At 43.5% G+C, this 27,786-nt stretch overlaps 1 protein-coding gene and 1 pseudogene across 1 annotated transcript; both read right to left on the bottom strand.

Annotated features, from left to right (window-relative positions):
• Positions 1 to 47: 47 nt before the first annotated feature.
• LOC127332992 (insulin-degrading enzyme-like 1, peroxisomal) lies at positions 48 to 22,627 on the bottom strand. Its single transcript, XM_051359308.1, has 26 exons — positions 22,329 to 22,627; positions 22,152 to 22,227; positions 21,218 to 21,285; positions 20,499 to 20,590; positions 20,332 to 20,405; positions 20,209 to 20,252; positions 18,046 to 18,097; positions 17,163 to 17,285; positions 16,961 to 17,073; positions 16,700 to 16,862; positions 15,669 to 15,761; positions 15,493 to 15,578; positions 14,574 to 14,660; positions 12,809 to 12,912; positions 11,751 to 11,853; positions 11,556 to 11,651; positions 11,246 to 11,435; positions 10,614 to 10,675; positions 7,495 to 7,599; positions 6,489 to 6,690; positions 4,483 to 4,694; positions 1,537 to 1,661; positions 1,389 to 1,440; positions 1,232 to 1,318; positions 1,000 to 1,122; positions 48 to 444 (listed from the first exon to the last, which is right to left on the bottom strand). Exons 1-26 carry the CDS (start codon positions 22,509 to 22,511, stop codon positions 193 to 195), a joined length of 2,967 nt encoding a protein of 988 aa, XP_051215268.1. The 5' UTR covers positions 22,512 to 22,627; the 3' UTR covers positions 48 to 192.
• A 1,657-nt stretch (positions 22,628 to 24,284) lies between these two features.
• On the bottom strand, positions 24,285 to 25,918 carry LOC127330078 (myricetin 3-O-rhamnoside 1,2-glucosyltransferase UGT709G2-like; annotated as a pseudogene).
• Between the last annotated feature and the right edge of the window lie 1,868 nt (positions 25,919 to 27,786).

Below are 27,786 nucleotides of genomic sequence, written 5' to 3'. Positions count from 1 at the left end.
ATGTCGTTCAAACACTTAGGTTTCACCATCAGTATAGGAAAAAAATATTAACTATAAAATGTCAAATTGATATTGCTAGAGTTGTTATGAAATGTATTCACACTAGCCAAAGGCAACAACATTTCTCCCACTGAATATTTTCTTTAGGAAAATTACAAGTTACATGTAAAGATGACTCCAAACAAAGTTGTCCTATAGTTTCATTTGGCCAGCACCTCCTTTGAATGAACCATATAAAGGTCTCGACCTCCTGAAGCTGAATATATCAGTTATTCCATGCCAATGAGGTGGTGGAGCATCATGAAGTATCTTTTCGTAATCGGAGGAATGAAGACAACCGTAGACTTGTATGCTAAGGATCTTCTTTTCTGGTGCGCCAACCTTGACATGATTATCGAAGAACTCTATGAGCTCTTCCTTCTTAAGCTCCCGCAGCGCAGCAACCTGCAATTGCAGAAAGATCAAAGCGTTAAAAAGGACACTCCAAAGCACGCACTGAAGAAAGGAAAAAAGGGTCTACTTGACCCCCTAAGGTTTGGCTGCGCCACAACATGACCCCATGTACGTCAAAACCAGGTGACCAGCCCCCTAACGTTTGCAAAATGGTCAAAATACCCCATCAGTCCACTATATCCTAAGCTGTTTCACAGGGTGGTTTTGCACACATGGTATGAAAGGTTGCGCAGTATGCCATTTGTCAGTCTTCCTCCACGGCATGTTTCCACGGCCAACTTGCCACAACGCCTGTCTTGGATGACGGTGTGCCACACCACGACCATTTGAATCGCATCACCCAGGCCATTTCATTTTTGCCATCCCCCTCCTTAACCTCTGTCAAGCTCCAGTAAGCTAGCAATGATGCTCTCCTTCCATGCTCCGTATCTCTAAAGGACCGGGGGTGACTGATTACCTTCTTTCATAATTCAGAGGGTTATATGTTGTTGTTGCATAAAACAGCAAGGGTAAAGTAGAACTTTTCCTCGAACAAATACGACATACCTCTGCTTCCTTTCTGTCAAATTTCAGTGTTCCTTCAGAAATCTCCCCCCAAAAGAATGCTGATTCCTCCCTTATATTCTTGTATTTCTCCAGTTTCATGTCAATGAGAGCATTGACATTACTCTGCAGGTTGGACCATATGATGTTTAAGATAAATGTATAGACCAATCAAATAGAGCTACAGCATGCTGTAACAGATATCAATGAGTACTAATGCCAGGGTTCATCTAACCTTGAACTCTGCATCAGGCATTTGGTGCAGAGTGACTTCAAACATCTTGAGGAAAGCTTCAACCCTGGCATCCAGATTGAATGGATCCTGTCAAGCAAATTTATTAGCAGAGGACAATAGCTACATGAAAGGAATTATGACGAGAAGATATATGTACCTTCACAGTTGACTGGATTATAAACTGCAACCCCCGGACTCCCGAATCATTTCTGGGTAGACAGAATTGTGTGGCAACTAGAATAAAACATTTATCTCCAAAACCAAAGCAACGAGCATAGTACATTATTAGACTAAGGACACCATACCTCTGTCTAAGCAGTGCTATATAGCCAAGTTGCTCAACCGAACGTAATTGGTGAAAAGCTGGTTGCTTGGCAACAAGAGCAAGCAACTGAAGTAGGACATTTTGTTTGAGATCGTCCTGATGAATCTGCAGCGATGGAACCATAGTTATAGCATTTGTAGTGTGTCCTGTGTTGGTCTAGTCTTTTCAAGGAAAGACTAGATTTGAGGTAATACAAAACAAATTTATATCACAAAAGAACTGAAGTTCGGGGAGTAAAAATAAAAAGAGAAGTCACAAATTCAAGAGTAAATTACACTTTCAACCGGTTAAGTGACAGACTCGGCTCTTTGCCCAGCTGTTGCAAAAAACAGGCACATAGCACCAGCGGGTCAAGGATAACATTGCCTAACAGAACAGGTTTGCTTACATTCTGTGGCAAGGGATATTCCGATTCGGAAGAGCTAGGGTCGCATAAAGGAAAGCGCATCGGCCCATTTGCCAGAGCGCTAGGTCTCTTAGTTCAAGGCTGCCACTCATCAACCTTGATCAGAGGTGCACTATGTTGCCACCACTGGTCTGAGCTGTAGTTCTAGAGCACCTATGAGTCATTGCCGCGACGATGTCATAGGCCCTATGTTACTGCCACCTGTGCAGTGTTGGTCACTTTGGGTGGCTCACAAGCATGTGGCAGCACCAGAGTTGCCAGTAACCGGTTAACCTACTTGCTTTGGCAAGGGTGGCAAAACGTCCAACTCGAACCATGGCTGACTACTCAACGAGCTCCTCGTCTGTCTTGGTTCAGCTTCCCATGGTAGCAGCGGGACCAGCAGAGCCCTATCAGCTGTTCTGCCACTACAGATAGATTCATCGATGCCCAATAGGGACAGCCATCCATCGCTACACACTGCGGAGCTACTCAGGGGCCAAACCGGGCCGTGGCATGCCCAGCATTTGTGCAAAAATATCTATATCTAAGCATAATCAGTGGTCCAGTTCATTGGCAGTAGCAGACGAGCAAGCAGGCCAGCAACCTCGCAGCGAGCACCGAGAGCTCCTAGGTACTCAGAAGAAAGCCCATGTTGCGTTCACTGCTTGTTTGTTTTTCTCTGATAAAATTATTGTCGTTCATATCTAAAAGCTACGTAGCTAGCTTTGTTAGTCAATTCTAAAAAAAAAAGCTAGCGGTTAGTCAATTTAGGAGATCATTAATCTTGGCTAGAACGATTTTTTTTCTTCTTTCAAATTCTTAGTTACTTATTTGATGGGAAAATTAATATTTTACAGAAATTTACTTTGCATTTACCAAAAGAACACATTTTAAATTGTTAAAAAATTCCAAAAAAAAATTGCGCTTCCAGCTCCACATTCTATATGCTCACATAAATTTTCATGAAAAAACGATATTTGTTGGTCCGTCTAAAAAGAAAAAAAATATGTCTCGGCCTTATTTTAGAACAGAAAATTGTTTCTTTCTACAGAGCCACGAAAAGTCGATTTGTTGTGAAACAACTTTGTGCGCCAATAATGCAGAAATGTAAAAGGCCTTATTTTAGCACCGAAAATTGTTTCTTTCTACAGAGCCACGAAAAGTCGATTTGTTGTGAAACGACTTTGTGCGCCAATAATGCAGAAATGTAAGCGCCAATATTTTTTCGGAATTTTTGACATTTCAAAAGGTGTTTAAAACGCAGACCATATGCATCTAAGAGCCAGAACTCGCCGCGTCCAATGTTTCACTCTATTTTCTCCAAAAATTGCTAGTCAATAAAATGTGCTATCCTTTAGTTGGCCCGCCCAGCTATTTCTTTGAAGCTCTGCCACTGTCGCTACCCCTTAGTGAAGAACTGGAGCTGGATCCTTGATTGGGCAGCTACCACACATGCTAGCGGATTTGTTGACTGCAACAAAGATCAAAACCAATTCTTTCTTCCCACAACCGTTATCTCTCCAGAGGCTCATCATGGCCCGAGGATACCAGCCAGCTTGGCGAACTCAATGCCTACAGCCATAGGCAAAGAACTTGTCGTGGTAGGATGAGCAGCTTTCGAGCGAGGCAGCCGTAGCTTACCATAAGATATAGATGCAAACGCCGGTTGCTACAGCTTGCTAGCGACACCAACCTCGACTTGTGACCCAAACGGACACGTCGATGACATGTTTGCAAGAGTCCAAGTTGTCTGTTGTATCTCATTATGGTGTCTCTATAACTCTAGAAATAGATTTTATCATTTTGATGGTTTTACGATTTGTTAACGTCGGATACTAGAGGGGCATTGTCATTGCATGAATAGGGAGACTTTAACTTCACAATGTCCATATGTAAACCGATAGTGTCATGACATTAGGCTCTCCCACCTAGAAGCTGTCTGGGTAATTGACTTGCATGACCACCCAAAGGACGATGCCGACAAAGGTTGATGTTGGAGATTTGTCTAAATTCGGATGTATCTATACACTAAAAAGTGTCTACATACAACTAAATTTAGAAAAACTCACGACAATCTTTTATAGACAGGTAGTATTATAAACCTTGCTTCTCTTAATGGAAATCATGAACATAATGTAGTCTTCTTCAGCAGTAGTAAGTCTTTCACTCTAATCTCTTCCTGTTTTAATTTAATGCGCTCACACTATGTTTGAACTTTCAACAATCATATTCCCTCCATTCCATATTTATTGTCGCAGATTTGTCTAGATACGCAGGTGTCTAGACACGTTTTAGTGTGTAGATATATGTGAACAGAGATACTATTTTATTTTGCTTCTGCCACTTCTGCCCAGCCACAAAACCGGCACATCTTTAGAGACATGAAGTCCCATATTTGTTATTTTATGCTACAACAGAAACCAATGAACAGTGCTTTACCACGTGAAGCAGCAGTTTGAACTAATATTAACCTAAATGTGCATGAAATTAGATTAAAAGAAATAACTTCAAAGAGCAAGCAGGTGCAAGAAAGTATACCTGAATATACTGCAGAAGCGAAGAATTTTTTTCGTCCTGGTGATTTAAGCACATTGCTGGATAATAATACTTCAAACCCCTTTCAAGCTTCACAATTCGCTTTGTAAGATGCTGTGATGGTGCTAATGATTTGCAAACACTGATGGACGAATTAAATAAGGTGCCTTCAATATGCTGGACAACACTTTTTGCTTCGCTTGGTTCAATATTCCCTATAATCGGTTACATATGCAATTAATAGGCAATACAGAAGTGCAGATTATTCTTTTTAGTAAAAATACTACATTTCAAAAAAGAGAGTGGATTTGGTAACCACGTGTATACGTGAGCACGCATCCATTAGCGTTGGATTTGCTTTAAGATGCGTGCCTCACAAGTCACAAACGGAACCAAACGGCGCGGGGCAAACAAACTATCTCTTCCGCTCCTCCCCTGGCAACCACCACGTGAATGCTCTCACCTAATCCCCTGGTCGCTAGCCTTATCCACGCTGAGTTGCTATGAACAAGAAGCGCCGCGCCGGAGAAGCACGTGAGGAGGATACTGTAGCCGTCGGACGCGCAGCGGGGATTCCGCCGCCAACGACCGCATGGAGGCGTGCGCGCGAGGAGGTGGCGTCAAGGACGCCGCAGACAAGCACAGGGAACCGTGCACGCGAGGAGAATGCGTTGAGTCCGCCGCTGCCGAGCTCAAGGACGCGTGCACGCAAAGGAGGAGGCCTCTGCATGACGAGCGCCTGGAGGCGTGCTCAGAAGAGGAGCCATTGAGGTCGCCGCCGCTGACGAGTTAAAGGAGGCCGCCGCGCAAGCAAGCGCCGTTCCGGCCGCCGCGGCAGGAGCTCCGACGACCTCCATCCCACCATAGCCGCCGCCGAGGGAGCTCAACCTCCATCCCGCCATGGACGCTGCCCAGGGAACTCCGGCCTCCCTCCCCCTCCGAGACGCCACCTAGCGAGCTCTTGTAGCCGCCAGCTACACGGAAGGGTTCGCCGCTGGTGCCTAATTTCTGCTCGAGTTCTTCGTGAAGGTCTGGCAGCTAGTGAAGCAGCCGATTTGAGAGCGAGCGGCGGTCGATTCGTGGCTTCATCGATCTGGGAGAGGCATTGGAGTCCACCCATGCTGAAGGCGACTCAATCTCTGCTCCATCTCTTCACCAAGCGAGTCAATCGCTGAAGGCTGTGCTCAAACGAATCGGACGAGGACACCACGGTTGGGCGGTTGCGTGACTGAAGATGAGGATAAGGCCACCGCGCGTGACGCCTGCCTCCGGTGGCTGAGCTGATCTCCCAGAAGGTAGGTGTTTGTGCTAAGAACGGGATGGGCACCGGCGGCGTGGATGGTCCCATGGGTGGCGCGGCCGTGCTGAAGCGCTGCATCTGGTGGAAGGGGGAAGGGGATAAAGTGAGCCGCTTTATTTTAGGACCACACGCTCGTTCCATCTGTCACAGATTCGCACAGATTTCACAGACTAACGGTAGAGCAAACGACGTTAGACACGTGTCAAGCAAGAAACGCGTGCTCACGTATGTAAGGCTCATTTCAAAATGTAAGGCTCGTTTTGAAAGAACATAGATTAAGAAGACATAAGTTGGCAGGATGAAAGACAATGCTGCCTTTTAACACAAATGACATTGTTTTCTGCATATATATATGCTTTCGAGTTAATAACAAGAGAGGTGAAACAAAAGAGGGGTGGGTTGATTGGCATGGGGATGTGAACAAAACGGTCAGATGTGATGGGATTAAGGACTGCTGTGTGGTGGGAATAGGAACCATCTTTCGTAGTTAAGAGTAGAAAGAAAATATAATTAGAATGGTAAAAACAGAAGCAAATGCTAAAAGCTGCTTGGGATGTTCTGTGTGTCCTACAAGTTAAAAGACTAGAAAGTGTGCCAACAATATAATGGAGAACTAAAGAAAGCTGGAGAGAGCAACAAAGGCACCAGCAGAATTATCAAATAAGTTAATGAGAAAGTACAAAAACATTCAAGCCTAGTATTGACAAACCTGCAAAATAGCACTCTATAAATGTCTTTGCTAGCATATGAGGCAGGAAATTCTCAAGATCACTAACTTCAAGATTAGAAAGTGCAGCAAGTTCTTCATCCCAAGGCCAAGTTTGCTCCTCTAATATCAATCTGCAATAGTACATCGCTTGCTGATATGGCTGCTGAAATTTAAAATTCTCATACCCCTTTGCCATAGTTTCCTGACAACAGCAACAAAAGACAAACCCTTTCACATCATACAAAATACATATAATTCTAGCTTGCATTGCAAGCAAACAGTAAAAATTCACAAGATGAACAAAATAATGTCTGAGGGCTCATTTGTTGCTCTTTTAGAACATCCTAGACTAACCAAAATTATGGCATGCCTAATCAAGTTTAAAAAATCTACGGAATATCAGGTACACATATATGATTGGGAGCACTATTATTTCCTTCTCCTGCTCATAGCTACCCAGTTCTGTATTATTTGAGTGGAAATATGGTTAACACAGAAACACATGTGCCCATCTATATGCCACTAATTGTATTGCATATATACTCAGTTTTGGCCACCAAATTACAACCTTGAATCAAAATAACAGCGTCAGTTGATAAGTATTGTTTTCATCTTTGTAAGATCAAATAATGCACCAGATATAGCAGTAAGAGGATTAAGTAAAATCCACATGTTCACGGTAGTGTAATATTTTTGAGGATTGGTCAAATACTGCATTCACTCTCAGCTAGAACAGTTTCTATACGGAAGGCTTCGAAGACAATACATGGTTTTTTCCCAAGTCCACTTTGCCGAAGTATTAACAATAATACACAGCACGACAATATTATACATCTCATTACTGCATTTTCCACAACAGAAGTAATTTTGGCATGAATTAGGGAATCACGTACATGTTCTCCAATTTCCCTACCCAGCCAAATAACTAAGAACGGAAGTTACTTCCAGAGGAAACCTAACAAACAAGAGTTAGAGAACAACTTCATAGTGTAGCGCTGGCCATTACCTTTATCACAGAAAAACGGTCAACCTTAACTTCAAAATTTGCGATTTTGCCAATAACAGTCTCCAAAAGGGTTGTCATTTTGTCATTATAGCCAACCATAGTAACCTATAATCAAACAGAAATATTGGATGATCAGAAAACAATAATAGTTTAAGTAAGGCACATCTCATATCATGTCATGAGTTCTGACCCCTGTCCACAAGATGAAAGTTGAACAATAAATGCTGAAACCATTATCAACTTCTACGGACAGGCAATAGTGTGGGCTTGAAACACACATGACAAGTGAAGAAAAAAAAAAGGTGCCCAGAAAATATTATATCTTTGTTATCAAGAAACAAAGCTGTCTCTAGTGACCGATCGTTTGCTCTCGCTCTTCAGCTTTGTAAATATAATAACATTTATAATTCACAAGCAATCATCACAAAATGGAGCCTCTTGTAACATACACAAAATATTATATAGTGTGCATCTTGTAAATTAAGATCCAATACCAATGAGGCCTTAAAAAACAATCCCCAGTCAAAATTTCAGTATAGCACATCCAGTTAAAAGAAATCCATCTGAGTCATTGTGTGGCAGTTAGAAGGAAAATATTTTGTCCGTACTTTAGGAGGTGTTTGTTTGGGCTTTTTTCAGCTTTCCAAAAGCAAAAGCCAGCAAATCCAAACAAACGGGTAGCTTTGAGAGGTAGCTTTGCCAAAGCCAAAGCACCTAATAGGCAAAGATGGAGAAGCACGTTTTGAGGTGCTTTAAGGTGCTTCCCGCAGCTTTTCCACTAACAGGCGAACCGTTATTTGCATTTATCCATTTCGTTTGGAGTATTTACGGATGATTGCCACCTACAGACCGAATCGTTTTTTCAGCACAGAAGAGAGAGCCGCCCAAGGGTTTGACCCGTACGCGCCGCCAACCCCAAATTAGGCCGCCCCGCTGCCAACCCCAAATTAGGCCGCCGCCGGCCGCCACCACAGCGCCCGCGACCCTCCGCCTCCGATGTTCCCCTCCGTTTCCGGCTCGTTCTCACTGTCCTTGTCTCATTCCCGGCCTCCCAGATCGAGCGCGCCAAGCATGGAACCAGAGCGAGCCAAGCAGCAGGCAGGCAGCCGGCGGTTGGCGCAAGCGGCAGGCACGGGAGCAGCAGAAAGCGGTGGCCAGAGCATTCGCTGGATGCGTGCTCTTCCTGGGAGAAATCCATATTTTGTCGTTGGCGCGGATCTCTAATTCCTTTTACATAGTTATTTTCACTTGCTTGGATGAAACGAACTAGCAAAGCTAGCTACCTACGGCAGCCTCTGAATACGAGCCTGGCGTTGTGCTTGCTGTTTGTCTCTGTGCTAACGAGTGTGCGCACATGATTTGATTGATATACAAACAAGGAACAGTGTAAATCTGGTATTAGACCGTCCTAACCAAATATGATTTTCAAATATGATTTTCTATAAACTGATTCGTTGCCGAAAATTAAGTAAAACTCGTATATGTTTTATATAGTAACAAAAAATAGTAATGTTCTTCGAGTTGTGGGTATTTCAGACAATTCATCTGTCATAGCCAAACAGCCAGCCAGACTACCAAACACTAAAATTTGAAACAGCAGCTTTCCCTGCGCAGCAGCTTTTCCTGCACAGCAGCTTTCTCTGCACAGCCAGCCAGCCACAGCCCAAACAAACAGGCCCTTAGACACTTTAGACCAGAGAGATGCTGCACTAGGTCCATTTCAAGCATCCACAAGCAATATCAAGCAAGAATTCAACTGCAAATTGTTTTAACATGAAGCATCTTCTAATGCATAACGTTATATCTTATTAGCCCAAATATGCAATTACAGCACATGCTTTAGGAGAAATTTAAATCTACACAGATCAGCACTGCTGGTCCTGAAACACCTCAAAGGCAGAGCTCAGCCCACATCAAGAATGATATTTGGAATGCACACTTGCTATCATGCAGGGAGGCCTCTTTACAAAATCATACCATCAGTCCGTAACTAGTACCAGCACAAATTAATACACAAGCATACATATATTGGTTAGTGAAAACATGATTTATGCCAACAAACATGATCTCTAATAAAGTAAGTGGAGCAAGATTGTACCATTGATGCAAACATGCAGTATGTTCCACAATAACACAAACTATGACACATGTCAAAATAATCTTGATTAAACATGGGATCCGTAACCGAATGATGGTTCACCATACCCAGAAGCCCCAGGCCACTATTGACTCTTACAGAGAGACAGTGATAGCAATTCATACATGACGAGTCATCTAGTCCATACAAACTGAATTCTGGACAGTTTTCAGGCAACAATAGACCTGAACCCAGAAATAAGTAACTTCCATTATTGTTTCCTGGGATTTATAACATATTGAGTCCATTTTTTCCAACTTAAATTGGGTCAGTTTTGATATCTATTTGCGTACTTCGGAAACAGGACATGTGGTATATGTCTGTCATCACCACCAACTACTTTAAACCCTAAACCATAAGCTAAAGAGTTCGTTATCTCCATCCTGCATCGAACTCGAAGTGCTAAGCACATTGGAATTTGCATCTCACCAGAACGTGATACGAATAACAAGAGTGAAGTGACTCCGGGGATTGGCTAGACTGCATTCATTCACAGGCTATAAGGTAGGGGATAATACCAAGATGGGTTTAGGGTTAGGGTTCCATTATAGCCTCTGGGCCTATGTCACATAATACTGATAACAGTAGTACAAGTATCGATTTTCTGTCAAATACTGCAAAGATACAGAAAAAGAAGTCTTCTGATTGGTTTGTAGCCCAGTATATAAATAGACATGGATGTGAGAACTAGGAGAACAGAGGAGAGAAACATTTTTATTGTTTATTTCATATATGGATACACTGCTATCCATTTTATATGGATCAGTATGCTTGACAAGCTAAGAAATGATCTGCAAGAGAAATTAAGCCCAACCAACAAGGAAACTGACTCAAATGCCCAACTAAATCTATACCAGCAGCCTAGTTAACAATGTCATATTGTTGCTACAACACCTAACAGTAACTGTTGCACCATATTATTATCTGGATCAGCAATGAAGGAACAAATAATTTCTTCTACAAATTGAATAGCATAACTAACCTGAAAACCAGTGTCGTTTGGCACAACAGCATAATACAGGCCAGCAACTTCAGCATCATAAGCTGAAAGCAAAACAAAAAATAGTGGGTAACTGCAACAGGAGAATGAACCAAAGACAAATTAATCAGGAGATGGCTCTGCAGAACATGAAGCAAGCAGTCACAAAGTGACTATGTGATTTACACATTAAGATTTCACTATATACATAACAGTCTTGATATGTAACTGACATATAAGGATATGGATCAAACAGCTTCTAGGCTGTAGGTACAAAACAAATCTCATCTCCACTTGTCCCTGTCTCCTCCCACAATTTTTATACTTCCTGCACTCTCACTTGTAAGATAAGAGTGGATGATGGGCATAGAGTGAAAACTAGCTAGCATGAGCTGCAGTTTGGCGCAATAGGAAATATAAAGCTACCACAGAGAAACAAAAGAAAAAAAATCCCTAGTTAACCGGAGTCTTATAGATTAGTATAGTTGTATATGCCCTATCTGAAATTAAATATATGCATATCGACATGAGATCCTCGTATAAATAGAAATCAAGAAATTACTGTTGATCAACTGTAACAACTTAATCAATTGTGGCATAAGAATCATGCAAAAACCTCAATTATTGATACATACCATAATCATTCAAATAATCCATCAGTAACCTAGTAAATACACCAGTAAGAACTGATGATTCAGGAGAGCTATGGGACAGAGGACAATGGAAATCCATCTTGATGTAGACCTTGGGTGTGAAAAACAGTGTGTCGGGCTTGTACCATAATCTGGAAAAGGGTGTTTTCCTCAGCATGCAAGGGAAAGTTGTCTGGACAAGCCAAAGAGATGAGTGATCAGTTTAGGGCATACCCAGTGCTGAAAGCTCCCACACATGAGTGATCAGTTCACAATACCAAAATTAGGTAGAGACTTTGCTGAAAGTAAATACCTTTTCCTCAACTTTTTTCAATGAAAGATCAGTTGGAATGAAAATATTAGGTTTTGGCAGGTGTAAATCTTCGTCGGGAGCCTTTTCTACCCATTTCTGTAATACAAATCTTTACCATAAGAAATTGCATATTTTTCTGGATCTAGGAATTGATGAAGAATAAGCAAAATAAGTGCATAACATCGAAAGTTGTACCTGCATAGTGGAAGGAGGCACTGCTTCAACACAATATGACGTACCATACCATGGTTCTGTTAGGTTTGTTTGCCCTTCAAATGATTTTGATTCCCAGAATATTCTGAAGGGAGATACGGAAGATGGTCAATTAAATAAATCCCATAAGAAAATATATAATTGGACAGGGAAAATAAGAAAAGCAAAATAAAAGGAGTAGATTCATGTTGCGGAAAAGGAGAGAAGAAAAGCACATGACCCTCAGCCGGATCAAAGAAGATTTGGGACTCTCATGGATTTTTACAATTAAATAACAACATTCTGTTCACTTTTTTGTGAGCATAAACATCAAACTTATGGTAATTGGAAATCATCTTCATTGCATCATCTTTCTGGCTATAGTTTCTCTTGCTACAAGAAGGCCATACCAACATAAAAAGACGTTTTTTAATGTTCATTCTGTCAAGAATAATCATGAATCTTGACAAAAGCTACATGTAATAATCTCCTATATTGTTTGTCAAAAGCTGGAACCCAACAGTTGAAGAATAACGCGAAGAGAAATACAGGACCTAGTTGTTGTTGAGTGTTGACCACTGAAATGTGCAATTGAATCACAGTGGCTGGTATCCAGTTCCTCCGAAACGTATTTATGCATCAGACTATCGTCATGAACCAGTATAACTGACATGTAAGTTATAACTGGCACACTTTATTTTAGTTCAGCTACTGATTCGAAAGTTTCTATTGGATATTGGCTACAAGATGTGCTTTCATGTGTGCTCTCAATAAGCCTCGGAAAGTATATCCTTTGTATACAGGAAAAAAAGGATCTTTAGACATGGAGATGGGGTACCCTTTCAAATCATCAAACACAAACGATTTTATGAATAAGGAATTATGAGGCCAATGAGCTCCAAAAGATAAAAGGGAGAAAAAATTAAGGACGTGGTTTGGCATAATACTGAGGATAAGAGCATTTGACTGGAGAATAACCAACTTACGAAAATATCAATAACTGGAAATACGAATTCAAACAGGAGAACCTGATATGGCACAAAAATGCACTCATGCACTACCTAACATTATCTGGAGTCAATTCGTTTAGCACCCTCTGAATAGCATCTGGCGAGAACTTTGATGGTACAGATGACGCAATCAGCCAATCTTCTGGTGGAAAAATCTATAATAGAAGAATGAGGAAATAACATGAGAAATGGCAAAAGCAAGTAAAATTCATGTCATATAAGGAATAATTAGAACGGAATTAAAAAATCCACTTCAAAATAATATCACGATGCCTGACATTCTGCACAATTTTGTTATGTGCAACACTGCAAGAGTGCCTACAAACATAACTCAAGAAAGAGCTTCAACATTATTTATCGTGTGCCTACACTGCGAACGCCATATGAACCGGAACCTAAATGTGTAGCACATGCCACTAGATTATTTCCCAGTAAAGGCCATCCAACAAAGAGCTTCAACCAAATGATGGGTGGGTTTGCACTATGTTCTTTCCGCACATAAACACGCGACTGACAAAACAGAATGGTATGGTACAAACTGGTAGTAGAAAGAATGAGAAAGGCATATTGAAGCAAATGGAAAAAATTGAGCGAGGTTTTCTCTGGGAGAGACGTGCCACTGCCAATGGCGGCAGTTGCTATGTGAACTGGGACATCCATGGCACCCAAACAAGGGACATCCTCAGTGGGCCAGGGACATCCATGGCACCCTCGGTGTCCATGAGGTGGGGCAGAAAATCCACCTATGGCAAGTGATTGAACACACTCAATTGAGCATAGATGACGACAAGCTGCTCTGGAACTGGCATGGTACCGGCAACTATACGGCGAAATCTGCCTACCTGGCGACATTCCAAGGTTCTACCAACTGCGCCTCCTGGAAACTAATTTGCAAAAGTTGGGCCCCAAACAAGGTCAGGTTCTTCCACTGGCTTGCCAACATGGACAGATGCTGGACATCGGAAAGGCTGGCTAGGCGCAGGCTTCAACACCATCCCAGGTGCCTGCTGTGTGATCAGGCAATGGAGACCATCCACCACCTGTTCATCACCTGCCTGTTCTCCCGGCAAATCTGGCATGAGACCCTGTCTTGGCTTCACATGACCTGCAACACACCCTCTGTTGAAAACCGTCTGGTCGACTGGTGGCATGCAGCCAAGCAGAACACTCCAAGGCGATGCAAAAAAGGACTGGCCACTGCGACGCTGCTGGTGCCCTGGATGATCTGGAAGCATCGCAACGCTTGTGTCTTCGAAGGAGCGTCGCCGTCCGCCCGAGACCTAAGTGCCAAGATCAAGGAAGAGGCAAGGTCTTGGGCCACGGCAGGAACAAAGGGGGCTCAAGGATGTTCTGCCTGTAACCTGGGATGTTCACTAATTTCAGACCCTGTAATATCACTATGTAAACCTCTTAGAAGGCGTGTAACAACTTCTATCTTTTCAATGATTGCGCTTTCTAGAAAGAAGAATGAGAAACGCATCAATCTGTATATGCATTAGCATTCTCATGGAATTAGCAAAGCCCAAATCCATCTGATTAGAATATATCCAAGTAATAAGGATTTGAGTGAGTCACTTATCTTGCAGTCACAGAATGACCACACTCTTAAGGTGGAACTGTTTACCCGAAGACAAGAAAGAAGATATCTAGTGCCCATGTGCACCCAGCAAGAAATATGAAATTGAATAGCCAATACACAATGGAATTTGATTGTGTCAATTTCTAACTCTGTACATGCACATATGAAGGGTGTAGGGGAGATGAAAATTATGACAACCAGGCAACGGACATGACCATGGAAATAACTGGAATATACCTGCATGTTTGAGGAAATGCTGGCAACATAATTCATTGGAGGGCTCTTGTCTCGATAGTTGAATCCTGTCTCACAGATGGCTAGAAGCTTCACAGTTACAAAGAAAGTAAGACAGTTAATAAGCATCAGGCTGAGCAGAATCTTTTTAATCTATGTGATGTCTAAAATCTGTTAAGTAATTAGTATTTACCAGTAAAATGTTTCATGTTTTCTCTTTTGCTAAAAGTTTAAATAGTAGCAACACAAAATAAAATGTTTGAAGGCAGCATACATGTTTCATTAGAGTAACACGAGAAGTCGAGAAGAGGTGCAACTTGTATTACCAGGAGGCCAAAGGCCACAATATATGGTACTCCCTCCTTGCCAAAATGTAGTGCATATAAGATAAGATTTTTTAAAAGTCTAACGATGTAAAGTTTGACTGAGTTTATGGAGAAAAATATCAACACCTAGAATACCAAATCAATACCATTAGTTTCATCATGGTGTATATTTTCATAAGGTATAAATTTGATAGTTTTCTCAATGAACTAGGTCAAACTTGACATCATTTGACTTTTGGAAAATCTAATACGCACTACATTTTGGCAAGGAGGGAGTGTACATCTAACTTGAGGTACAAGGGTAATAAATCTAGACAAATACAGACTCCTAGAGACCTAGACCAGTACGAATACTCCTTAACAAGTATATCATCAGTCCAAAGGTGCTTGTACAGCAAGGCCAACAGCAAATAATTAGGAGCTACTCACTATACACCTAAGTGTACGCAGCAGCTAAGTAATACTGGGACTTATTCACTAGCAATTGATTGTGCTCTATTCCCATGGGCAGCAGCCTGTTTACCATACTTACAAAGCTTATCCTGATATCACATACATGCAATAATAAAAAATACATAATCCGAAATTAAATTCACCTCATCAAAAATCCACTTTGGAGTTCCAGAGGTCTGAAGCAATGTAATGTATCTGAACAGCAATCCAATGACATCCTCCATGTGCTCTATTGTCAATGATACCAATTATCAAATGTTGATATGACATGCATTTCAAAATATTAATATCAGATGGCCTTTCTTGAACGAGAACTCACCATGGCCTACATCTGTCAGCTGTATAACAACACTGAAGAAAGAGAACTCATAACTCCAGTCCCCTTCCCCTGATTCCAAACTCATAGCCCATCCTGGAGAATTTAATAGGATACGAAGTTAATTTGGGCAACCACTATGGAACTAAGTTGAGAATAACACCAACGGATGGATTATATAACAGTAGCTCCAAATTTAGGGTTTCCCTATTCACGTGTGCCTGTGTTGCATGTTGATTGAAAAAAATGTAATTTTACTTTCAATTCTGACACTAAAACACCACATTAGTCCCTTAAAATCTGATGAAGTAAACAGTAGTACAGAACTTATGACTTGATATGCTGACACCAGATAACAAATACAACCTCCGTTCCATAATAAGTGTCTCAGATTTGTCTAGAATTGCATGTATCTACACACTAAAACGCGTCTAGATACATGCGTATCTAGACAAATCTGAGACACTTATTATGGAATAGAGAGGGTAGTAATCAATACAGGAGAGAAAATTAGATTTGTAATTGAAAAAAAGGGGGTTCTATATATATCGGGAGACCGGAGAAATTATATAAAACTGCGCAGCAGCATGCACAAATGGAAAAGAGCCAAACTATGACATTAACCAAGCCTAATTAGAAATCAGTCATTGCACAACTGAAAGATTAAGACTTCCTTGAAACCAAATTGCATCAGTGCATCCAAACATTCCATTAAGGGAATAGGCATTAGTATAAGCAATAAATGAAAGACAGAAATTTGAACTCCCAGTAAAACCCTGCTGCAGGATGACAATAAGGCTTGATAGTCTTAGGCTTCCTGGATTATAATAATCCCGTTTGGCCACCAGCTTTGCCTATTTTTGTGTTTGTTTGACCCAAGTTTGCCTACTTTGGTACTTTTAAGGCTAATTTCTACAGCAGATTATAATATAAGCACAACAAAGTTCAGCAACCGCAAACTAAGCATTACTATCAAAGCAGCTTTGAAAATAAGAAGTACAAATCTCGTCACATCAAATAGACAAGAGACTTACCCAACTTTTTTAGAATGTAAAAGAGAGATCCTTCTCCTTCATGGCCAATTAGATGGCTCACATACCTACAAGGACCTTCCTTGTAATGCCTAATATTTGGAGTGATTGGCCACAGTACTCGCAATGTATGACCTTGTTTAATGGGAACCACCTTAACAAGGATCTGCAAGTTATCAACTATCAGATAAATATGCGTGCAATTGTCTTTAACACTGCCAAGTGGTGCATTTGAATTATCAACTCATTCTAAGCAAATAAAACCTGAAGATCTTTGCTTGAACATGGATGACCAGGAAAAGAAAATTGCTTCCTCCCAACATTCTTGATATCACAGAACTTACTTTCGACAAGGGTCTGAATGTTGTCCAGACTCTCTGCAAATACAGACAATGTTAGGGGAAATGGAAAATATGGAGAATCTGTAACGAAATGGAAAAAGTTGTAACATGGTCTGATGAAAAACCTTTTCCATACACAACAAGCTGCATCAAGTTGGCTGAGTAGTGTGAATCATAGAAATTGATAAGCTCGAGCCTTGTGTCTAATCCTTTCTCTTTTGGTTTAACCTCCAAAGTGTTCCAATTTCCTACATGATGCATGAGCAGAAACTTCTTCATAAAATAACTAGTGTTCACCCATTCTCCCAAGTAACGAAAATTGTTCATCTCACGTCATAACTTCCACGACTTATGATAAAAGGGTCAAGGAGAAAAATAGAATATCCTGTGTGTAAAATTAATCACGTCATAATTTCCATGTGCATAAGTGCTGTCTTCAACTTTGACATGGTCTCCAGGTTACAGCTTTGATTATAATATTAAAGTAATTGTTTAGTTTCGGTGACAATTCTACAGAATCAATGTTTGTATGACTGCACTAAATACTTTTGCATAAGTTTGTGGCAAAAAAATCACAGTTTAACCGCTATGTCATACTGAACCAACACTTGCTTTAGGGACAGCGGGAGTACCACTGGCGATAACAAATGATGGCATTGTACACCCACCGAAAGCAATGGAAGACAAGTTATTATCAAGGTATAAGTAGTTGAGTACCTTTTTCCTTTGCTATGGACAAGGTTAACATATTGCACTATTGAAGTGATAGCTACGACAACATTGATCCGTTTCGTGCGGCATTACAAGATTTTATAAATGAAACAGAGGTAAAATCCAATGTATTCTTGAAAAACTTCTCATGTACTAATTGTAACACTAACATTAAGATATGTAAAGATAAAGATAAACATTAAAAGATTTAGTTGTAGGAAAGCAATATAGTTGCAGCGTCTCATGGATGTTCATAAAAATTAGACTGTACATTGATATGAGGGCTAAAATACCCACCAGTGCTGAACTTGTGGTATGGATGGTTATTCGAGCAAAGATGCTTCTGGAGCTGAAAGCAAAAGAGTACAGATGAATAATAGAAAACGGAAAAAAAAAAACAGCGAATGACATGAAATACAACTGCATGCTCTAAATTAGGAAGGATTACTTAGTGCCAACAATAATGGGATGAAGTGGTCACAACAATGTAATCACATCAAAAATGATAGTGGTGTTTGGCTGTGCTAGTAACAGGCACTAGGCAAGTGATGCTTAAAATGGTTTAAAATTAGGACAATTTACTTCAGACGGGTCATTTAAGTACGTGAGATGGGTGTATTATAGTTATCTAAAATTCGACTGAGAAGATGGAATTCGGGTATTAATCCTCAAGAAAATATTGTATCTCTTAATACTAGGCTGGATGACTGTTTTGTTTTAGTATAAATGCATAGCACACCTTTCCCCACCAGCTTGAGCTTTTGTGTGAACTGCTTCGGTGCATGCAGTTCTACATAATATCAGAGCCAAGAGGTCTTGATTTCAAGACCCAGATAGTGCAATTTTAAACAAAAATTGCAGTCCACTAGGCCCGAGGGAGCCACACGTGAGGGGGGCAGTGTTGAAGCATAAATGCATAGCCCACTTTTCCCCATCAGCTTGAGCTTTTGGGTGAACTGGTTTGGTGCATGCAATTCTGCAGTTGCTATATTAATTCTTCTACCAGATGTATGATTCTCAGAGATTGTGTACCTTTATCCTCGTGGCTATCTCAGACTGGAGCCTAAATATTTATTAGGAACTTTTTTTTGAGGGATTGTAGGAGCCTTAATGAACTTAGATCCGAGGAAGCTATTTGAGTTCAGTATTAAATGAGCCCAGGAAGCTATTTGAGTTCAACACATAAAATGATGCACAATCTTAGTAACGAAAATGAAATATGTACGAGTAGTAGAGGAAACATAGCAATTTGCTTGTCACATCGCATAGCAAAGCAAATACAGAAGTTCGTTGTATTTCTCGCGGGAAGGCAAACTAAAGATCGATCTCCATGATCTCTCCTGGGAGCAGCACATACAACTTGTAGATTTGAGGAATTTTCTTCAGTCAATTTAGATTTATTTTTTCTCTTCCATTTTGGTTTATCACATATCGGTTTTGCGTCGCCCGTCACCGTTCGCCTTCTACCACATGCCTCTACACTACTCGGTGTCAGTCCACAACACGTCCTCTTACTCCAACGATATGGTCACTACATCGATGATGCACTGTTTGTATCGTCAACCCGGCCGCTCCGTGCGTCTGTAGGCAACACATTGGCCGCCGCTTTTGTGATTTGCATGCAACCCATTTTGATTGATCACATATCGGTTTTGCGCCGCCCGTCACCGTTCGCCTTCTACCACATGCCTCTACACTACTCGGTGTCAGTCCACAACACGTCATCTTACTCGATATGGTCACTACATCGATGATGCACTGTTTGGATCGTCAACCCGGCCGCTCCATGCGTTGTAGGCAACACATTGGCCGCCGCTTTTGTGATTTGCATGCAACCCAACAGTAAACGAACTCGGTCCAACTAGTTAAGATGGAAATTGCAGCGCCCAAAATCTTTGCACCTGCATCGATCCCACGTCTAAGGTCTGGCAGATCCTAGATGTGAGGAGTGTTGAGATATATCGCCTGCATCAGTTCGGACTTTTGGTTCTACTGGTTGGTGCATGGAACTTAATAAAAAACAGCCTAATAAGTGAGAAAGAATTAAAAAAATTGATCTAACCTCTAATTATTTAGTTATTACCATTACTTTGTTGATGGGAATTTTGATAATCATGGGTCACAACCCTTAAGATGGTAGCCAATGTTGCAGGTTCAACCAAGCTAATAATTAAATTTCTCCAATCAAATGTTTCTGGAAAGATCTTCGCAATGATAGGCTAGCAAGATATTCGTCCTTTATGGCATGCAAAACAACAAGAAAATAATTGAATTGCAATATGATACTTCTAAGACATTTATTAGTATGAAAAGGCCCAAAATAAAAAAGAATGATTTCTTATTTAGCAAAAACCATCGCCGCAACTCAAAATTATCAGATTTAATACCATCCAACTTTAGCAGAATAAGATTTCCATCAGAAAGCTGTTAATTCAACATGAGCCTGAAAACTAAAAGTACCTGACTCATTCGCCATGGATCTGACAATAGATTTTTCTGATTTTCTGCCAGTGAGAAATTTTGAAAATTAGAAGCTGGTCCACTCGGTAGAATCAGTAGCAACAGGTAAGGAACAATATATACCAGAGTCAACGGCTTTTATTTCCCTAAGAGTTGCATCGGGGGACATCAATGGCTTTATAAAAAATTGTGCAAACCTGAAATGAAGACAAGATGTAACTGGAATCAGCTTTTGCAGAACAAGGATAAGAAGATAGATAGATAGATAGATAGAAAGAAACAGAACGTACCTATCTAAAGCATCATCCAGGCAGTCATTGTTCACATCAAAATAGAAGTTTGTGTGTTCAGAAGTTGTATAGGCATTGGTCGAACCACCATGCTGCAAGAAACACACATATTATCCAACAACTATATTGATTATTAACAGAGGATCCACTTAAAATTGGTAATATAATTGTAGGAACTATGAATGAGGAAGACAGTTAGCCTCCAAGCAGAGTCCACACAGAAGCTTTCCTACTTAGTATTCTTAATGGTTTAGAAGTCTTGAGCACTGCCTGGCAAACTACCAGTGGTACCTTACCCTGTGTTCGGAACATGTTTAGGCACTGCCACAACAGCTATTTTTCACAGTTTACCCAATAACATAACATGGTGGGCACATATCTGAGATAAAAACTATATGCTGCGCCAACCAGGACCCTATGAAGACAAAAGAAGACAATGTCCCATGAACAAACAGCTACTAGACTATCAGCCAAATGGTAGTCTATTCTAATGCTTGCTGTGAATGGAAAGATGTTTTGCAAGGATTGCACTATGCTCAGAGTCCTGCTGCTGTTTTTCTGGGCAACCTAGTTTTTTAAAGCATTTTCACTATCTTTTGAAATCAGCTCCAGCTTAATCCAATAAATTACTAACGCAATACCTAGATCAATTACAGAGAACCCATACTAATGATTAGAAAACAAGAAAGGTGAAAATTTTACTCTGGCAAACTACATACCTCAGCAATGTACTTTGAGTAACTATCTTCTATAGGATATTTCTCACTCGCATAGAAAAGCATATGCTCTGTCGAAGTGAAGCCAGGAAAAGGCATATTAGGGATTAAAAAATGCAGAAACACGCAGAAAGTAGTACTGGAACATATACATGTCATGGAAGCTTTTCAAATGCAAAAGTACAATCTATCTAACAAGATGAAAAACAACGCGATGCTGCACTGAAAAATAAAATCCTAGAGACAGAGGGATATGTAAAACAAGTAAAGTTACAAATATAGAAAGAACAATATATACACAAGAAAATTATGGCTTACTTTATCTATCCAAGTAAACATGTGCACCGTATTAAATTAGTCTCGGTGTTTGGCCTGAAGCCCTTGGCTCTTGTAGTTTGGTTCTACTAATGGAATCGGGGCAATGCCCTTTAACCACAAGGAGAATTTGCAAAACTCCAAACAGCCAAGAGACCAGGAAGCAAAAGAAAGAGACGAGTGGAATGCTGCTATAGTGTGGAGCTCAGAATCCGGTCTCTTTATCCCTGTGTTTTTATGGTAGATGAGGGCTGTGAAAATAATATGTACATCCAAGATGTTGACCTCCTGTATTTACCTATTCCATGATCAGTGTAGTCCTAATGATTACTCACTGAACATGCCGAAAGGGCACCCAGCTAAAGATATCAGGACATTCTATAACAGGCATCCCAATTAAAAATAGCCTTTAATACTAGAAGCCAGCAAATTGCAGTGCTGGGCACACAGGCCTAAAATCGTAACAAGAGCAATACCACGGTAGCGGAGATATTAATTTATTAGGTCGCAACTGCACTAAGATTTTCATCACTAGGATCATGTAAAACGATCACTGAGTACAGAAAAAAAAAACAGCAGTATCTAGCATTGCCCCCTTAGAAATTCAGAGAAGAGCGGTCACCGAGGAAGTGAGCGAGCCCCTCCAGCCCATCGGGGTCGCAGAAGTACCCCACCGAAACATTCATCGACGCCGCCGCCTGCAAACAACGAACCACGAATTCAAAATCGAGGCTAAACCCAGCAGATAATACAAAACCCCCGGCCCCGCCCTGATCGAAGAGCGATCGACGGAGTTGACCTTATCGGTGTCGGGGTCGCTGATGAGGAGGCACTCGAGAGCGTTGGGGAGCACCACGCGGCGGTACCCGCGCTTGTCGTTGCGGGGCTTGGTGACCTCGACCTCAACCATCGCGATGGCTGGCGCAGCAGCGCCGTCGGCCGCCTCGCTGAGGGAGTCTACCTCGCGCGGCCTCGAATCCATCGCGTCGCCGCCCGGTCGTCGTCGTCGCTGGGGCAGGCGAAGTCCGCAAGCTTCGCAGGGGAGTTGGGAACTACTGGCTGCTCGGGTCGGGTTGGTTTCTGAGGGTTTGCTCTTGGATCTGCTGAGGGAGTCTACGTGTGGCAGGAAGTAAAGGGGCCGGGCCGGGCGGCGCAGCATCTGCGTGCACTTGGACTGTTGGACATGTGCGAGTCTTTTCCTATACATACATGGATCAGGTCGACGCAGCATGGTATGGGCCGGCTCAGTTAGGTGCTGGTCTTTTCTTTAATCATATTTTTTGTGTTTCTCTATGTTTTCTGTTTCTTTTTATTTAAAAATGAAAAATGTTTAAATTTTAAAATGTTCATATTTAAAAAAATGCAGATTTAAATTGTTGGCGCAATAGATGTTGGCGCCCCCGCCGTTCGTCGACCTCGTCTCCGATTAGGTGCAAACAAGCTTACTTGTAAAATATTTGTGGTCGAAACTCCAAATGAGGGAAACAATCAAGCTACTTTAGACCAAATGTGAAACACAATAGAAAATCTTTTAAGCTTGGCACCCACTAATATTATTGTAGATCCACCATTGAGTGTTATTACCAGAGAAAGAACCACTTCATCGAATGGCGAAAAGAGCCACTTAGTATTGCAGAACTAAATAATTGTTCTGTTAGAGAAATAAAACAAGTGATCCCTTCCATTCATATTAGAGCATCTTCACCGGCGCACCTCATAGCGGTCCTGATAGCGTTTTGGGGCCAGCAGCAAAAATAGGCTCACACCGACGCGCCTCGAATAGCGTTGGCGTTTTTTCGAGTCCAATAGAAGCGCCGGTAACCCCGTGTCGGTTCCTACGCAAAGGGCGTGTCGGAGCCTCGCGAGGCGAAATTTTTTGGGCGTGGGAGCCGCCTATCAGCCACACATCCCAAAATTATACATCTTTTCCACCAAAACCCCACCCCTTCGCTGCTCATTTCTTTCGCCCGCCGCTCCATCTCCCATCCATCCTCCAACCTGAAAAACCCCGCCGCAGCCATGCTTCCGAATAAAAAGGCTCCGGCGAAGGCAGCGAAGCCGCTGACGAAAGCGCCGCCAAAGCCGCGCACCGTGATGCCGAATGAGAAGCTGGAAAACATGTCACAGGAGGAGTGGGAGGGGGAGAAACACCGCTGCTCCTTTGCGACAGCCAACCGCAAAAGGCGCTGAGTCGCCGCTCTCGACACAGCGAAAGCGGTGGCTGCTGCGAAAGTGTGCCTCGGCTTGGGCGGCGGCTAGCCCGAATGGAGCCAGCAGCCCGCCGACCGCAACTTCTCGAGATCACCGTCGTCGTCGAGGTACTACGTGGGATACTACGCGGAGGTGTCGTCGCTCTCGCAGATGCGGCTGTCGCAGATGGACAGCCGCACCCGCAACTTATTCGAATTTCTATGGTTTTGTTTAAATTTTTAATTCAAATCATCTATCGGGGCTGTCGTATGAGGCGCGCCGATGTGGGAGCACCTCCCCCAAATGGAGGACGATGTGCCGGCGCCCCCCCCCCCCGCCCCCCTCCCCTCCCACATACGATAGTGCCGGCGCCCCTGCTGGCGACTATTTGGGGCGCGCCGGTGAAGATGCTCTTACTTGTCGTTAACATGGATATATATATTTAAAACTAAAATGTGGCTAGTGGCAACTAATATGGATCGAAAGAAGAAGTATTATATGCATAGATTAAATTGCAGATACAACCGGGATTACTTGTAGGATCTACATACATAAATTTAAGTACTAACAAAGGTGGTACGTACCAAACAGCACACTTATTTCACCTGCAAGTAAATTTGTAGGCTGTCCAGCTTTTGCTAGTCTTCGTTAATTCTGAATCGACCTCCGGCCGGACTTGATGCTGAGCTCCCTGATGTAGCGGACGAGCCGCTCCAACTCCGATGACGACGATCCGCCCTCGGCGATGTCAAGCCTCAACTGCTGCGCCATCGTTTGGGCCGCTGCCCTGATCTCCCCGGACACCATGACCTCCTTCACCATCCTCTCCACGATGGCCCTGTCGCACACGTCCTTCATGTCCAGCCCCGTCTTCCACACGGCGCCGACGACGCGGCTGTTGGTCTTCATGGCCAGCACACCATCGGCACTCCCTCGGCGGCGCACTCGAGCGTCGAGTTCCAACCGGCGTGTGTGAGAACTGAGAAAGCAGCCCACCGCTGGGTGCCGCAACACATCCAACTGAGGTGCCCACTCCACGATTCGGGCCTTACCGGCTTCCGCTGCCCCGACGGCTTCTTGGAAGAGCGTTGAGCTAGTCACCTGGACCATGCCAGGCCGGAGCACAAAGAGGAAAGCGTAGCCGGTGACCGTGAGGCCGGAGAGGAACTCGGTGAACTGATCTTGCGAGATCACGGCGAGGCTTCCCAGGCTCACATACACGACGGACCGGTCCTCGTGGCCATCCAGCCACGCCATGCACCCGTTGTCCTCCCGCCACAGGCTTGCGCCGGCAGCCGACGTCGACCTGGCGTGGAGCGGGCCTATGGTGAAGACGTCGCGTGTGCGCGACGCGATGTGGGCGACCGCTGGCCGCTCCATGGACGCGGCGGTGTTGAGTATCAGCGCACGTGCCTTGCAGCTACGAGCGATGACCTCGGCATACTTGAGCACCATGGGATCCACGTGGCCTTGTTCAGTAGCTGGAGGAGAAGATCATTGGGGTCAGCTCTACAGGTTATGTTATGGTCTTCCAGTAATGAGCTAAGTGAAAGACCAAATTGGTGAAGGTTTTATGAAATCCGTTGGGTTAGTATATACCAGCTCCGCCACTGTGTCCACGGGGAAGATCTCGTGGCCGGAGGAAGCCCTTCATCCCCAGAACGCCGGTCACTGGATCATCTGCCCGGGAGGGGATCTGGCCTTGCTCGACGAGCTTGGGCACGGCCAGCATGGCCAGGTGGCTAAATGCGCTGAACGGGCCGAAGGCGAGCGCCGGGATGCCGAGCTCCTCGGCGATCTCGATGGCGAACGGCATCAAGCAATCGGCGACAACGCATGTCACCGGCGTAGCGGCAGCAGACCGTAGAGACAAGAGCAGGGCACGGTACGCGGCGCTGCCAGTCGTGCACATAGATTCCAGCAGCTCCATGGAGGTGCGGGGATGGTCGTCGGGAAGACCGTCGGGGACAGAAAGCAAACGTAGCCGCAGCGGAGGCGTCCTGGTGATGAGCCGGAGGTTGTGCTCGGTGTGGAGGAAGGTGACGTGGATGCCGGAGTCGACGAGGGCGGTGGCGAAATGGAGCATGGGGTTGATGAGTCCCTGCCGTGGCCAAGGGAACAGGAGAACGTGCACTCCAGAATCCATCGCTGGCGCTGTGAGGCAAACGGCTGGCAAGTCTACCGCGCAAATATATGATAGTAGCTCGGACCGGCGCACAAACTGAAGGGAACTTCAAATCACACCGAACAAATCGTAGTTAAAAGAAGAGTGAAATGCACCAGCAGTCCTAAAGTTACCGGCTATATCTAAAACAGTCCTTGAATTTAGAATTTGCCTTACTTCAGTCCCCCAACTTGCTTTGAATGTCCATATACGGTCCAAAATACAGAGATCCACCGTATGCTCCTAAGAGCAGGTCTAACAGACCCCGTAAAATGGGCAAACCCGTATAATAACCGCCGATTTGAGGGTTTCGGCTCTACCCGGCCGTCTAGCACGCCCCGTAAAAACGGCCCCCGTATGGTTTTTTGCTGTTTTGGATTACGGGGCGGGTCGTCGCCCCCTACTTGTACGGGGTGGGAAGGGGAATACAGGGCCAAACCATCATTCTCTCATCCACTGCGCGCGAAGGATTTCAGGAAACCCAACTGCCACCGCCGCCCGCCCGATCTCCTCCGCACCGCACCACCGGCGATGTCTGCGACGGCCATCCGCTCCGGCGAGCTCCTTGCGTTTCCCGCCTCCGCCAGGCGGGGCGCGCCCGTGGCTCCCGGACGACGCCGAGGTCCGGCTCACCTTCGCCGTCAGTACGGCCGTCGCCGCGGGGTTCGCGGACTGGATGCGCGGCGTCGATCGCGCCGACATGCCGCTGGACTACAGCACGGCGACTCTGTTGGACTGGAGCCGCCTCGGGTTCGATGAGGTGGACTACGGCTTCGGCGTGTTCGGGTACGTATGCCCTCACGACGAGCAGGTCAACTTCACCGCGACGCTCCTATTCGTCAGGCCGCTGGCGCCCAGGCGCGAGGGGATCCAGGTGCTGAGCCGCATGGAGCTCATCGCCAATTACTCCAACAGCCACGCATGGAGCTCCGTCCGTGGCAAGCAAATCGAGATCTCCCTCAAGTCACTCGCCAAGACGGATTTGATTTTGCCACGCGAACTGCATTGGTTAACTGTATGTTCCATGGCTGCAGTTTGTGTGTCTTTAATTTTTCAGCTTGTTGATACATTTATTTTTACTGCTGATTATGTGGCCTCTGAATTTGACTGTCAATTGTGTGTTCCGGGGATGGATGCTTCTTCGTTCCTGATATGAGGCAGAAGTAATGTTGTCTATGGTCAAGACTGAATAATAGGTGGGACTTGGGTGAGTGTGTGTGTTGAACAACTGCCACCCATGCTGGCAGGAATACCTGTGTATTTATCTGCTATGTTTGATCAAACTATGATGAATAGTTGTCTGAAATTGTTGTCAAAAACACTGTTTTGAGGGGTTGGAAACTCGTCCGAGCTAGCGGACACCGTATCCCCACCCTCCGTATGATTCTGTTTTACGGGGTGAGGATACGGGGTCTGCTAGCTCGGACGAGTTTTCGGTCGGCGAAAAGTGAATACAGGGCCCTCTACTCGCGTTTTAAGGGGCGAAAAAATACGGGGCCTGTTAGACATGCTCTAAGGTGGCATGGAATCGGGTCCACAGTGGAGCCCAATTGGTGGATCCCACGCGAGCGAACCAGTACAACTCAATCTGCTTTGGGTTACAGACTAGGACGTTAAGTCTTTATTATTTCTTATTTAGTTTGTGTGGTACTTTTAACGTTCTCAAGCTATTGACCATCTTCCAGCCATTCGTTTTTTGAAAATTGTATGCACGTCTATCACCTAGAATAAATGAATCCCCTCAAAAACATACGTCCACTTGTTCTCAGTACTTTTAAAACTAAGATTTTGCAATTGGATTATGTGTTTCCCAATACAATACCTGCACCTTTACCGTATTATTCTTAAAATGATTTTGATTATACACAAATAGTACATTTGTTTGAGCTCCAAAGAAATGGTT

Source organism: Lolium perenne, chromosome 2 (assembly GCF_019359855.2).
Source record: "Lolium perenne isolate Kyuss_39 chromosome 2, Kyuss_2.0, whole genome shotgun sequence".
Taxonomy (NCBI): Eukaryota; Viridiplantae; Streptophyta; class Magnoliopsida; order Poales; family Poaceae; genus Lolium; species Lolium perenne.
The sequence above is the reverse complement of the archived record's forward strand: the minus strand, read 5'-3'. Positions and strand labels throughout refer to the sequence as shown.